The sequence below is a fragment of the Mizuhopecten yessoensis genome, unplaced genomic scaffold (assembly GCF_002113885.1).
Source record: "Mizuhopecten yessoensis strain PY_sf001 unplaced genomic scaffold, ASM211388v2 scaffold10937, whole genome shotgun sequence".
NCBI lineage: Eukaryota > Metazoa > Mollusca > Bivalvia > Pectinida > Pectinidae > Mizuhopecten > Mizuhopecten yessoensis.
The window spans coordinates 316,619-330,862 of record NW_018408796.1 but is presented as its reverse complement, the minus strand read 5'-3'; the positions used below and the strand labels follow the sequence as shown (position 1 = coordinate 330,862).

At 36.5% G+C, this 14,244-nt stretch overlaps 2 protein-coding genes across 2 annotated transcripts in view; one reads left to right on the top strand and one right to left on the bottom strand.

Moving 5' to 3' along the window:
* LOC110463856 (caspase recruitment domain-containing protein 11-like) overlaps positions 1-3,360 on the bottom strand; it is a 37,660-nt gene extending 34,300 nt beyond the window's left edge. The window contains exons 1-2 of the mRNA XM_021518758.1: positions 2,724-3,360; positions 527-777 (exon numbers count right to left, since the gene is read on the bottom strand). Of these exons, the coding sequence (XP_021374433.1) occupies positions 527-725 (199 nt within the window). The 5' untranslated portion in view covers positions 726-777; positions 2,724-3,360. The remainder of the gene's footprint in view (positions 1-526; positions 778-2,723) is intronic.
* A 6,429-nt stretch (positions 3,361-9,789) lies between these two features.
* The window catches only part of LOC110463874 (uncharacterized protein C7orf50 homolog), an 8,407-nt gene continuing 3,952 nt past the window's right edge, over positions 9,790-14,244 (top strand). Inside the window, exons 1-3 of the mRNA XM_021518788.1 lie at positions 9,790-10,288; positions 11,794-12,038; positions 12,688-12,811. Of these exons, the coding sequence (XP_021374463.1) occupies positions 9,790-10,288; positions 11,794-12,038; positions 12,688-12,811 (868 nt within the window). The remainder of the gene's footprint in view (positions 10,289-11,793; positions 12,039-12,687; positions 12,812-14,244) is intronic.

The window sequence follows — 14,244 nt, the reverse complement described above, 5'->3', positions numbered from 1 at the left end:
TCATTAGTGTACCATTATGTGATACATAAGTATGCTATTGATATTTGATATACGTGTGCCATTAATATTTGATACATTAGTGTGCCATTGATATTTGATGCACTAGTGTGTCATTAATATTTAATACATTAGTGTGCCATTAATATTTGATGCATTAGTGTGTCATTAATATTTGATACATTAGTGTGCCATTAATATTTGATGCATTTCTGTGCCATTGATATTTGATACGTAAGTGTGCTATTAATATTTGATACATTAGTGTGCCGTTGATATTTGATACATAAGTGTGTCATTAATATTTGATACACTAGTGTGTCATTAATATTTGATTCATTAGTGTGCCACTGATATTTGATACGTTGGTGTGCAAGTAATAACTGATTCATTAGTGTACCATTAATATTTGATACATAAGTATGCTATTGATATTTGATATACGTGTGCCATTAATATTTGATACATTAGTGTGCCATTGATATTTGATACATTAGTGTGCCGTTGATCTTTCCCCTCTTTCACTTACCCGCTCTTGTCCGTCTCGTGTGGTATTTGTTCATGATTAACTCCGTATCATCCGAAGTAAGCACGCGCAGCTCTCTCAGCCGGTCGAAGTATTCCCGGGGGTCTATACCATTGACAATGGTATAGCGGTTAGGCTCTATATATATCTCGTACAGGTCCCCCGGGGTAAGGGGGTCCGGTTGGACACTAGGGTCCGTCATGGCTGTGTGTTTTATGATCAGCAAGGTTCGACAGGCTGATGCAAATTGCGGCCTGAAACAAACACGATATAACGAAGCCACTTCAAGTACATGTGCGAGTGTTTTTTAGACTCTAACTATAATCAAATAGTTCCCTAAAGGTGTGCGATTGGCTATACCACGGACTTAGATAACATCTAATCTAATTCCGTGGCTATACAAATGTACCGTGTCCGGGTCCGTACATCTTATCCTAGCTGAACCTGGTACGCTGTTATAATTTAGCTACGTACACATAATGATGATAGCATTTTAACACAGCAGACTTTTTACTTAATTTCCTTGCTTAAAAGTTCTATTTGACATGTCTACACGCAGGACAAATCTAATTGGAATCTGTTAGAAATCACATGTGTTAATGAAGCTAATCTAGTTAATAAATGTATATTAGGGGACGTTTTCTTTGTTAACCTCTGACGTACCGCTGTCCGATTTGTGGTAGATTTAATACTTCTCGGATAAACGTTATGTTTAGTTCGCTAGTTAAGGTATTACATACTTTATAGAGAGAAACACCTGGGGATCGATCGGATCTCCTTATATTTCAGTTTAATATCTGTTCCATTCTAAATATAACAAAGCAGCTTTCCCCGATCACAGCACGTCACAATAAAGGTCGAATGTCCAAAATGTGGATGTCAGGTGACAGGTGATTCAAGTAGTCGGAAGTATGTTTCCTGTATAAAAGAGTACGGAAACATGGTGTACCGTCCGCACGTGGGAAGGGGAACAATTCTATAAATAAACGACGACCTCCGCAGTCGTGACAAATTCTGACATTATATAAACAAGTCTTAAACTTCCATTATTGTGTGTGTTTTTTAACTACGATGCCTGGAACTTTCATGCGCTTTGACCGTATTGAAAAAATAACACCGAGAGCGACGATGTATCCTGATCTTAACTTTTGTGTTACGACTAATCAATTGAAATTCACTTTACCAAGTATGTGAAATAATGGTATACCATATCCGTGGGGGAGACATAGTCAGTAATACTATGTTTGTTTAAGTGAAACTTCTCAGTTCTCCACGATTACGGAAGATTCTACAACTTCAAGTCAAGCATTGGATTTTAGCCTATTGTTCCTTCCTCCTCACCAGCAATACGACCCCGGGATGAAAGGCGTGTTGTATTGTTATCTTTATACCGGCAAGTCACTGACTTTTCACGTAGACGCCATTTACATAGAGATGGGTATATACTATTCACTTAATCCATCTGTGTGGTCATCGTCCACCGCAATGTCCGGACCATACCTTCTTCTACAATTGTAGGATATGTTGGTGACCAGACTGTGTCACCTAACACTCTCATGTCCATAGCCTGAAGGTCAATGTCAGGGTAAGGGGTCAAATGCCAAATGCTTGTACTTGTATATATAATATTTTCTAAACGACAGATTCTTTTTCTCATTTAACCTAGCATGATTGTACTCATAGCATCAAGGTCATGACAAGGATCAAAGGTCAAACCATTCTTATCATTTTCCGGTCTACAAACTGCGTGACTGCTTTCTGAAATCTCCTAAAGGAGGAAATAAAGAATGTCTGTCTGTCTGTATGACTGTCTGCCATAACCTCTGATGGCTTACACACTATATATCTTATAAAATGTGTCATACAAATGTCTATCATCAATATACGGGAATGTTGCATATCAGTTAGATCAAGGTCACGGTAAAACAATAAATTATTGTAATGCCTATCCAAACCATGTTTTATCATCGGCTTAAGATTTTCTCATAAATCTTTACCTCCCGGGTTGGCAGACTTTCCATTTGTACGTTTTAATTTCAGCCACCTAGGAATGCTTCCAGTCAAATCTGGTTAAATTCCAGACTGTGGTTAAGAAGAAATCACGTGAAGAAACTGTTCACGGACGGACGACGGACCAGGTGAGCTAAACATCGATACAAATATAAAACAAATATAACAAAATACTGTATTACATACTGACCTTATAATTAGTCCCGACAGGCAATCTGATCCGTAGATCAGCTCTACCCTTTCTCTGTCGCTTGGCTTTAAACTTCGACGTTCTTCATCAAAATACTAACATCTTGGTGCTCGCGTATTTCGGATCCCACTACATGTCAACTTTGTTGTATAGCTTAGTTCCCCAGTGTGTAAGTACTGTAGTGACAATTTTACCCTCTGATGATCAAGTCTGTAGTCCATTTGTTAGTCTAAGTCATAATTAACAAACTGACCTTTTTACACATAGAGTATTAAAGCTTTACAAGCATCTTTTATAAAGAGTTTAAATTCTCCTTTGATCGGTATGTAACGTTGTTAGCCAGCTAGGTTGCCGTCTCCTGCAGCTAGTTCGTTGCTTCCTATGCTTGTAGTTTTAGTTAGCTACTTCCGCCGCAGTGTGAAAAGCTAAGTTGTCGTTTCATCAATACGTAGCTAGGCTAAGTTGTGTTTCAATGGTGAAACTAACACAAGCTAAGCTGATCCTTGCTAGGGTTGATTCAAGTAGCCGGAAGAATGTTTCCTGTATAAAAGAGTACGGAAACATGGTGTACCGTCCGCACGTGGGAAGGGGAACAATTCTATAAATAAACGACGACCTCCGCAGTCGTGACAAGACCAGGAAGTATATATGTTTCTATGGAACGCCAGAGCTATCTTATATATGGTACACGCTCGTTATATGATTTGCTTTTGTCATCATATCATCATATAATGACAAAACATATAAGATAGCTCTGGCGTTCCATATGTTTCGGACACATTCTAACTTAATATGAGTGTGTGAATAAGGTCAAAAACGTAGCACTATATTGTTACGAGTCTGCAGATAAACATCCTCATTCCTTGTATGAACCGTATTAGGTAACATTAAAGCTAAGGCTTCTAAAAAAGCGTTCCACATTCAGCAGCAACAGATTTTTTATATCAATTATATTGATGACGTCAAAAGTGAACAAACAAAAATACTATCGCTATTTTCTTCTTTTACTTCCGTAAAAAAATATTTACTCCGACCACAATATATAAGCATCTACTCAAAACGCCTGGCTGTCGTAGATTTCTCTAACGCTACTCTTTTCACTTCCATGCTTTCCCTCTGACGCTACTCTTCTCACTTCCATGCTTTCCCTCTGACGCTACTCTTCTCACTTCCATGCTTTCCCTCTGACGCTACTCTTCTCACTTCCGTGCTTTCCCTCTGACGCTAAGATCTATTCTCACTGTTATGAGTTCTCTTAACCTACTACTCTCACTACCATGATTTTTCTGACGCTACTATTCTCACTACCACGAATTGTCTGACGCTACTATTCTCACTACCACGAATTGTCTAATGCTACTATTCCCACTACCACGAATTGTCCGACGCTACTATTCTCACTACCACGAGTTTTCTGACGCTACTATTCTCACTACCACGAATTGTCTGACGCTACTATTCTCAATACCACGAATTGTTTAACGCTACTATTCCCACTACCACGAATTGTCTGACGCTACTATTCTCACTACCACGAATTGTCTGACGCTACTATTCTCACTACCACGAATTGTCTGACGCTACTATTCTCACTATCGGATATGAAGCATACTAACAATAAAGTTATATTAACATCTCCGCAGTCCCTTTATCAAAGGCTGATAAACGCAATATTTTGACTCCATAATGTGAGGTCATCGTAAGAAGCAAAGATTTATAAAGCATTAGTATTTTAAAGCTGTTACAAGATTATTGGTAACACTGACGATACAAATACTTCATATATAGGTTACACTTGTATCTAGGTCACTATAATCATATATAGGTTACACTTGTATCTAGGTCACTATAATCATATATAGGTTACACTTGTATCTAGGTCACTATAATCATATATAGGTTACACTTGTATCTAGGTCACTATAATCATATATAGGTTACACTTGTATCTAGGTCACTATAATCATATATAGGTTACACTTGTATCTAGGTCACTATAATCATATATAGGTTACACTTGTATCTAGGTCACTATAATCATATATAGGTTACACTTGTATCTAGGTCACTATAATCATATATAGGTTACACTTGTATCTAGGTCACTATAATCATATATAGGTTACACTTGTATCTAGGTCACTATAATCATATATAGGTTACACTTGTATCTAGGTCACTATAATCATATATAGGTTACACTTGTATCTAGGTCACTATAATCATATATAGGTTACATTTGTATCTAGGTCACTATAATCATATATAGGTTACACTTGTATCTAGGTCACTATAATCATATTTTAAAGACCTGTTTATGTGAGAGTCAACTACTCCCTATGATACATGTATGATATCGACCGACTCCCTATCATCACTGTGTGTTAACGAGTCACAATACCGGATATTGCTACCAGGCAGGCGGTGATCCCACTTCGTGGGCTTCTGTTGCAGGTGAATGTTTTTTTATATGTTCTTGGGGCTTTTTGGATCAGTTCCTCACATATTCAGCAATGGCTTAAACCATAGAGAACATTCCTATATTGGTCAATATTTCTTCTAGACTTGCAAACACGCTGTCTTGTCTCGGCGAAAACTCACAAGTGATACTTATCACGTGTCTGAATTAATATTTGTAGCGATTTTTTTCGAACAAATTTAACTACCTTTAACAATGTGGGGAGGGAAGTCCTACAACTGTTAATTCAGACACGTAATAGTTGTCACTTGTAAATTTTAGCCGATACCAGACGACGTTTTTGTAAGTTTGGAAAAAATATTGACCCATATATGAACGTTTTCAATGGTTTAAGAAAACGCTGAAAATGTGAGGTATTGATCCAAAAAGCCTCAAGCACATGACAGTCTCTGAAGTTAGGAAAATACATAAAAAAAAACTCACCTTCAACTGCAGTCAACCTCGTGTGATCACCACCTGTCTGATAACAATATCCGGTGTCGTTAACACATAGTGCACGTACTCGATCATGTTAAAGCACGAACTTAAAAAGCAATCTAATTCTGCGATTAAAGTGAATTTACATACTTGGACCTTAATCATGTTTTCCTTTTTTCTTTCACAGACATGTTATTTAAAAAATGAAGAAAAAACAAAGTATTGAAAGAGTAACAGTCTATACAGTATATGCTAAATTATAGTTGGTCCGATTGGAAATATATTTAGGAGGCTTTAGCATCACACGTTGTGACTTGTCAGGATTATTCCCTGTAAGGATCCCCTTGCCACTGCCAGATATTATTTCCTGAAAAGATCCCCTTGCCACTGCCAGAGATTATTCCCTGTAAGGATCCTCTTGCCACTGCCAGAGATTATTTCCTGTAAGGATCCCCTTGCCACTGTCAGAGATTATTTCCTGTAAGGATCCACCTGCCACTGTCAGAGATTATTTCCTGTAAATAGTCCCTTGCCACTGCCAGAGATTATTTCCTGTAAGGATCCACCTGCCACTGTCAGAGATTATTTCCTGTAAATAGTCCCTTGCCACTGCCAGAGATTATTCCCTGTAAGGATCCCCTTGCCACTGCCAGAGATTATTTCCTGTAAGGATACCCTTGTCACTGCCAGAGATTATTTCCTGTAAGGATCCCCTTGCCACTGTCAGAGATTATTTCCTGTAAGGATCCCCTTGCCACTGTCAGAGATTATTTCCTGTAAGGATCCCCCATGCCACTGTCAGAGATTATTTCATGTAAGGATCCCCTTGCCACTGTCAGAGATGATTCCCTGTAAGGATCCCCTAGCCACTGTCACAGTGTTCTGAGATTAAAAATACAACATAGCCAGAGCAGGATTCGAACCACGGACCTCATATGTAGCTCCCGGCCTAGTCGCGTAATAGTTAAGGATGTACTCTTCTGAGGTTTCAGTCACGTTCAAGTCTCGTTTTGATCTGGTGTAACGGGTTTTTGTAATATTTAACAAATTATGATAGGTTTAATAGCAAACACACATCTGAAAAACATGTCAAAAAACTAGATGTCTGTTGTGTGTAGAACATTTTTTACAAGAATTTGAAAAAAAATACCATTTCGCGCACATTTTGAAAAAGTGTATTTATGTGAATTCTTTGCGTTTCACAAAAGGCTAAAATTTCACATTTGTTGACACTAGATTGATCACTTAAATTGTCATTGTGTCACCATTTTTGATTGTAGCAGGTTCAATTTTGCTGTACAACGTTATAGTGTTCCATATGATTAAAATAATATGCAAAAAAGTTGAAAGTTATATATTATTGGTAATTTTGTTTACATATTAGGGTAACTGAAGCAATTTTGATTTTTGAACCCGAAAAAGGTGAAAAATAACACAAATAATAATGGGACAAAAAAAGAAGCACACTGACCCCCCATTTCTGTGGCTGTTTTAGAAAGAGAAACACATTTTCTTTTGATTCATTGAATACTAAAAAAAGCTTAATACAGGAATTTTATATATCAAGCGTTTAATCTGCAAAAAAATGGCCCGGCCTAGTCGCGTAATAGTTAAGGATGTACTCTTTGCATTTTCTACTATGCCATTATCTCCTTTTTCCTAAATCAATATAAGAAAAAAAGGTTAATACGGGATTTTTTTGACTTCTCAGGTGTACATCCTTAATGTAGCTAGCGGCAGGTAGGGTAGGAGTAAGGAGTAAGGGATTGGGGTAACTAAAATCGTCTTTCTGAGTAAAATGAATAAGATTAAGAAACTTTAATTAACTTGGAGAAGAAATTGTATGAATTTGTTCTGCAAATGGTCAAAACCCAAAAATTCACCTAAAATCACATATTGTGTTAAATTGGTATCTTTGACCGATCATAGCACAAAAACGAACACACGCACATATGTTTTTTTTGGATTTTCTTCTATGCCATTATCTCATTTTTCCTAAATCCATATAAGAAAAAAAAGTTTAATACAGGAATTTTTGGACTTCTCAGGTGTACATCCTTAATGTAGCTAGCGGCAGGTAGGGTAGGACATAACGAGGCTTTAGACCTTTAGCTTTAAGTTCGGCATTCACTGTCGGATGCCGACGGTATCCCGATAACACGGTTATTCTAAATTGTATTCTTAATACTTTCTTTTATTTATTTTTTATTATTTATTTTAGTCATGTACTGACTCACTTCGAAATATAATTCAAGTCTGGGAACCAGACTAACATTTTTAACATCAACTACATTATTTCAAATTTTGTCAACCCATGTTTATGATTATTATCATTTATTCAAAAATTGTTTTATTTAAACAAAAAGATAGGCAGCCTTGTCAATAGAGGTGAAAATAGTCCGTTTCGCATACGATCGACAACTTACTTAGGTCTCTTTCGGCTGAACAACCGGAAGCTTCTCGGAGTTATGTCCCTTCTTAGTAAGGTAAACTTCCGTAAAAGAAACACGTGGACTGCGAGCTACTGCTGTGTATTGACTCTATCAGGATTTCGATCTGATTTTCGGTCTGTTTGAGCTGATATGTTAATTGGTATCGTTTTTTTATATCGATACAGTTTATCTATATTTCGTTATCCCGTAAGCTCGATGGAATTGGCTGATTAGAAATTAATGCATGTTTACGATGTTCAATTTTTAGTAGTTTTCAGTTTTTGAGTCGTGTTGACATTGGTTATACTTTGGAAGCACTATTTTGCAGCTTATGTAAAACTAGAAAACACGTCTCTGCTGGCCGCAGTAGATACAATGTTCACGTCACTTATGATATTGCATTCAGTCATTCACACAAGTAAGATATGAATAGCAGTATACAGATGTCACGGTGTATCAAGGCTTAGGAATTCTAGTCGTTTCGGTACTGAAGACTAGGATGTTTTTGGTATTTTTTGTGAAGACGAAAAAAGCTGAAATAAATAAAGACAAATGTTTTACATGTATAATCTCCCCTGAAGATATCCAATAGCAATTTAGAATAATTATCACAGGAAGTACGAATTGTACAATATGTATCTATAAATAATGTCATCTGACTACCATCTCAATGCTAGGCTATTGTATCACTGTTTCTCACAAACTGTAGGAACAGTTATTAGCTTAGGGCAGATGTACAAAAAGAAAATTTTGGTTAACAGAAATTACAGCACTCAGGCCTGGCTTATAATGTGCATGTACTTCAAACAGAAATAGTTAGGCTAAGGTGGACAGAAACTACTAGCCCTCCGCATTAAAGTCACATTGGTCTCTGTGGAATATAACATATAGATAGATAGATAGAAATAAACAGAAATTATAGTACTTGGACCTAGATGAAGTATAAAATAGAACATTATCCGCATGTGTAGAGGAACTATGCCAGGTAGTCTGAATTATTCTGACGTTTTATCGACTTTTTGTTTATAGGTCTGTCGTCGATTAATGTCAGAACTCCAGCCCTCTATAATATGTGGGAAATAATCGACCCGTGCCTGGGTCGCTCTTCAAACTGATATTTTAGAAAAATCTTTCGATCCATGTACGACATATGTGTGAAAGTGACGATTTGTTTCTAAAATATCAGTTTGAAGAGTGACCCAGGTGCGGGTCGCTTATTTCCCGCATATTATAAGAGGCCGGAGTTCTGACGTTAATCAACGACAGACCGATATAAAAAAAAGTTGATAAAATGTCAGAATAATTCGGACTGTACGCCAAGATGCATGTACATGGTTAAAGTGTCTGTCTGTAGTTTGGCGGTGGTTTTGAATCTGTCTTGCTAATGAAATTACAACTGGTCACTATTCACTCGTTTGTAATACATTTTATCTTTTTTGACGAGCTTCAAGTTTATAGTTCAAAATATAGCAAGAATAAGCTTTCAAATAGAGCATTCTAACTTGAACTTTCCTTTTTCAATTGTACCAGTGTGAAATAACATATTGGAAGTGTCAACTATTGTATGTTTATTTTAATCATGAAAAATAGTAGCTAGTTTCAAGAAAGGTAAATCAATAGAAACTGTCATACAAGTATATGTATGTGAATATGAAAATCAACGCATGAATTTTGCTGTTAATGTTACATTTCTTTTATACATTATAGAGCCTGGGAATTTTATGTAAATACATCTAATATGGAAAAACAAAAGAAGAAAAACAGTCTTAAAGTGCATAAAAAGGAAAAGGAAACAAAAAGGAAACAAGAAGATATAGAGAAAAATGTAGATTACGAGAAAGAGGCTGAAATAGTGGAATCAGCCAACAGAAAGAAGACAAAGGTTGAAAAGAAACTTAAAGAGGATCTCTCAAAACCTGACAAGGTTAAGGAACTGAAACAGATTTCAGATGATTTATCAAAACCAGACAAGTTAAAGAAAAAGAAAAGAAAAAAGTCACTAGAACTCGCAGGAAATGGTGAACATGTAAGTACAAATGTAGATCAAGAACCTGTGAAAAAGAAAAAGAAATCAAAAACTGAAAGTGGACATGTGTCAGAACAGACCTCACCAAAACAGCTATCTGTCATTGCTAGTGATAACTCTCCTTCAGAAGACAGTGAAACAGATAAGACAGAAAAGGACAGCTCACAACGAAAGAAAAAAAAGAAAAAGAAGCAGAAAGAGGACATTCCTGGTAAATTTACATACATGTCATTTGAGCCATAAGTTTTTTCTCTGCGTTTGTGATCATGTTATTTTCAAATATTATGGTAATGGCAATGACATTTTACTTNACCAATATTGCTTGATTTAATAAACATTCGCACCACTTTAATTACTTGAGATTCCATGCACCACCTAAGCTGACTTAAGAAAGAAATTATTCCTAAAATGTCAAAGCAGTTTTTCTGCCATACATTCATGGATATTATTATTAATTGAAAATTTCAATTTTTATATCTATAAACATAACAATTAATATACTGCTTTTCATTATATGCTTGGATTGCTGTGGAAAAAATAATTCATAAAAAATGAAATAATAGTTAAAGAAATTAGTTTTATGATATGTAAATGGCAGTTTTCTTTATTTTTTAAACCTGATGGACACTAAAATTACAAAAATATATCCCTGTTTCAATGATTTGTCAGTATACCACTTATTCACAGCTGATCTTGACCACACCTGTATGTTGTCACCAGGCAACAGTAGCCCCTAGGGCCCAAGCTCCCACAGGTGACACCCTGTGTATTATAATTACCTGGATAGACATATAGGAACCATGTATTACAGGTAACATGATGTAATAATGCTATACATTTTGTATATATGTAAAAAGTTTTGATAAATTTTAGGGGGGATGAGTATTTTATGGGGGATGAAAATTTTATATGACACCGGTTCCCATTTTGATTAAGAACCACACACAGAACGACTGTGCCTGTAACACATTCGTCCATTGTTTAGCTGACATTGCCATCAAAGGGGAACATGCATAATGCATAGCCTACTGTAGGCTACATGTTATCTTTCTCCTTAAATGTCTCTTATATCAATATTAAATACTTTCCATAGCCTATATGCAGATACATTACTCATTTTAGCTGTATTTTAAGTACCGGTACATTATTCAGTACATGAATAGTAATGTATATGTCAAATCTGTATATTACATAAAGTATGAAACTTAATTATATATAATGGATCTTCACTTTTTAACCTGTATTATGTGTTTAAGAACTGATATATGTAGCCACAGGGATAAATATGTTTTTAAATGTGTTCTGCATGTGACACCAAGATATTCAACCAACACTACATTGGAAAACCTCTGCACATTATTGCTGCTTAATTATCTAATTTAGTCAGGTCAGGGTTTCAGAGTTTTATATGCCTGTCTACAACAGGATGTATTATGGTATGGCAATGTCTAGCTGGGCATCAGCATACATTCACAAAACTTGAATTTTGGATGTAGATGTATTACAAAGACAATATTTTGTTACCGTAAATATGAGCATTTCTTGTATACTTTATACTGTAGCTAGATTTTCATCTTAAATGTCACCTTGGTATTACATAATATGGCTAAAAATAATGGCCTTGTTACATAAATAGGGTGGAAGTGAAGATAATCTAACACATTATTGTATTTACAAGGAAGGAACAAGTTCATATAGAGTTTATGCTCTCTCTAGATCTACTGACAGAAGGCGAGCTAGACAACAGTGAACAAGATACTGTGGTACCCAAGAAAAAAAAGAAGAAGAAAAATAAAGAAAAAGAAGAGGAGGATAAACCAAGTGGTTCTGAAGACACAAGCATTTCAGCCCAAACTGCTGCTATTAACTATTTGAAAACTTGGTCAGAAGACATTGCCAGCTGGAAGTTTCAAAAGGTCAGGCAGGTGTGGTTACTACAACATCTGTATGATGAGTCCAAGGTTTGTACACTGTAGTCAACTCACCTTCCACAAAGTGCATGGTAGCTTATAGGGTGGTGCATTGTCCTTGTCAACATTTACTTTAAATGACTTCTACTGAACTATAAAGCCTGGAGTCAAAATATTTTGTTTGTTGTGATGGATGACTAGCCTTTTTGATCTTATAAATGACTGCATTTCAAGGTCACCAGGGTCAATTTTGTAGAGGGCTATCATATTTCTTCAAATGACTTACCCACTTTCAATGTCAATGTAAAATAAAAAATAAAGACTACAGCAGCCAAAGGGCCTCTTTTTACTACTTGAGTAAAATTACATTTGTACCAAGTGTACATAATGAAAATAAGTCTGTTAAACCACTGAAAGTACTCTTTGGAAATGTATCTGTAAAATTCTATTACACAATGCACACAATTTTTAGAAGTTGTGCATTACTTGAGTAAGCATTATGTCCTTAATTGGATTATTACAAATAGTGGGGACTATGGATTTGCCCTTTAGTCATCTACTAGTGCTGATGTCTAGGTAATGTGAATAATGCACAGCTCAAATCTTCATTGGAGAAACCATGCCATCCACCTGAAGTAATAGTTACATGTATATTTGAGTTGTTGAGGTCATTATAGATAATGTGTATGCCCTGTTGCAGGTACCCAATACAGACTTTGACAGATTACTACTCTACTTAGAAAACTTAAAGGGGAAAGCAAAGGAAGAAACTCTTCTAAAAGCTTCAAAAGTTATTGAAGCTGAGGACAGTAGTTCAGATGAAGGTAAGCATGTATATCAATTTGTTGCCTATAGCATGTGACATGATGTTTCCTGTTGTTGTCTATAGCATGTGACATGGTGGAATCCCTGTTGTTGTCTATAACATGTGACATGGTGGAATCCCTGTTGTTGACTATGACATGTGCCATGGTGACATCCCTGTTGTAGACTATAACATGTGCCATGGTGGAATCCCTGTTGTTGTCTATAACATGTGACATGGTGGAATCCCTGTTGTTGTCTATGGCATGTGCCATGGTGGAATCCCTGTTGTTGTCTATAACATGTGACATGGTGGAATCCCTGTCTTTGACATGTGACATGGTAGAATCCCTGTTGTTGTCTATAACATGTGCCATGGTGGAATCCCTGTTGTTGTCTATAACATGTGACATGGTGGAATCCCTGTCTTTGACATGTGACATGGTAGAATCCCTGTTGTTGTCTATAACATGTCACATGGTGGAATCCCTGTTGTTGTCTATAACATGTGACATGGTGGAATCCCTGTCTTTGACATGTGACATGGTAGAATCCCTGTTATTGTCTATAACATGTCACATGGTGGAATCCCTGTTGTAGACTATAACATGGCCATGGTGGAATCCCTGTTGTTGACTATAACATGTGACATGGTGGAATCCCTGTCTTTGACATTTGACATGGTGGAATCCCTGTTGTAGACTATAACATGTGACATGGTGGAATCCCTGTTATTGACTATAACATGTGACATGGTAGAATCCCTGGTTTTGACTATAACATGTGCCATGGTGGAATCCCTGTTGTAGACTATAACATGTGACATGGTGGAATCCCTGTTATTGACTTAGACATGTGACATGGTGGAATCCCTGTTATTGACTATAACATGTGACATGGTGGAATCCCTGTTATTGACTATAACATGTGACATGGTGGAATCCCTGTTATTGACTATAACATGTGACATGGTGGAATCCCTGTTATTGACTATAACATGTGACATGGTGGAATCCCTGTTATTGACTATAACATGTGACATGGTGGAATCCCTGTTATTGACTATAACATGTGACATGGTGGAATCCCTGTTATTGACTATAACATGTGACATGGTGGAATCCCTGTTATTGACTATAACATGTGACATGGTGGAATCCCTGTTATTGACTATAACATGTGACATGGTGGAATCCCTGTTATTGACTATAACATGTGACATGGTGGAATCCCTGTTATTGACTATAACATGTGACATGGTGGAATCCCTGTTGTTGACTATAACATGTGACATGGTGGAATCCCTGTTATTGACTATAACATGTGACATGGTGGAATCCCTGTTATTGACTATAACATGTGACATGGTGGAATCCCTGTTATTGACTATAACATGTGACATGGTGGAATCCCTGTTATTGACTATAACATGTGACATGGTGGAATCCCTGTT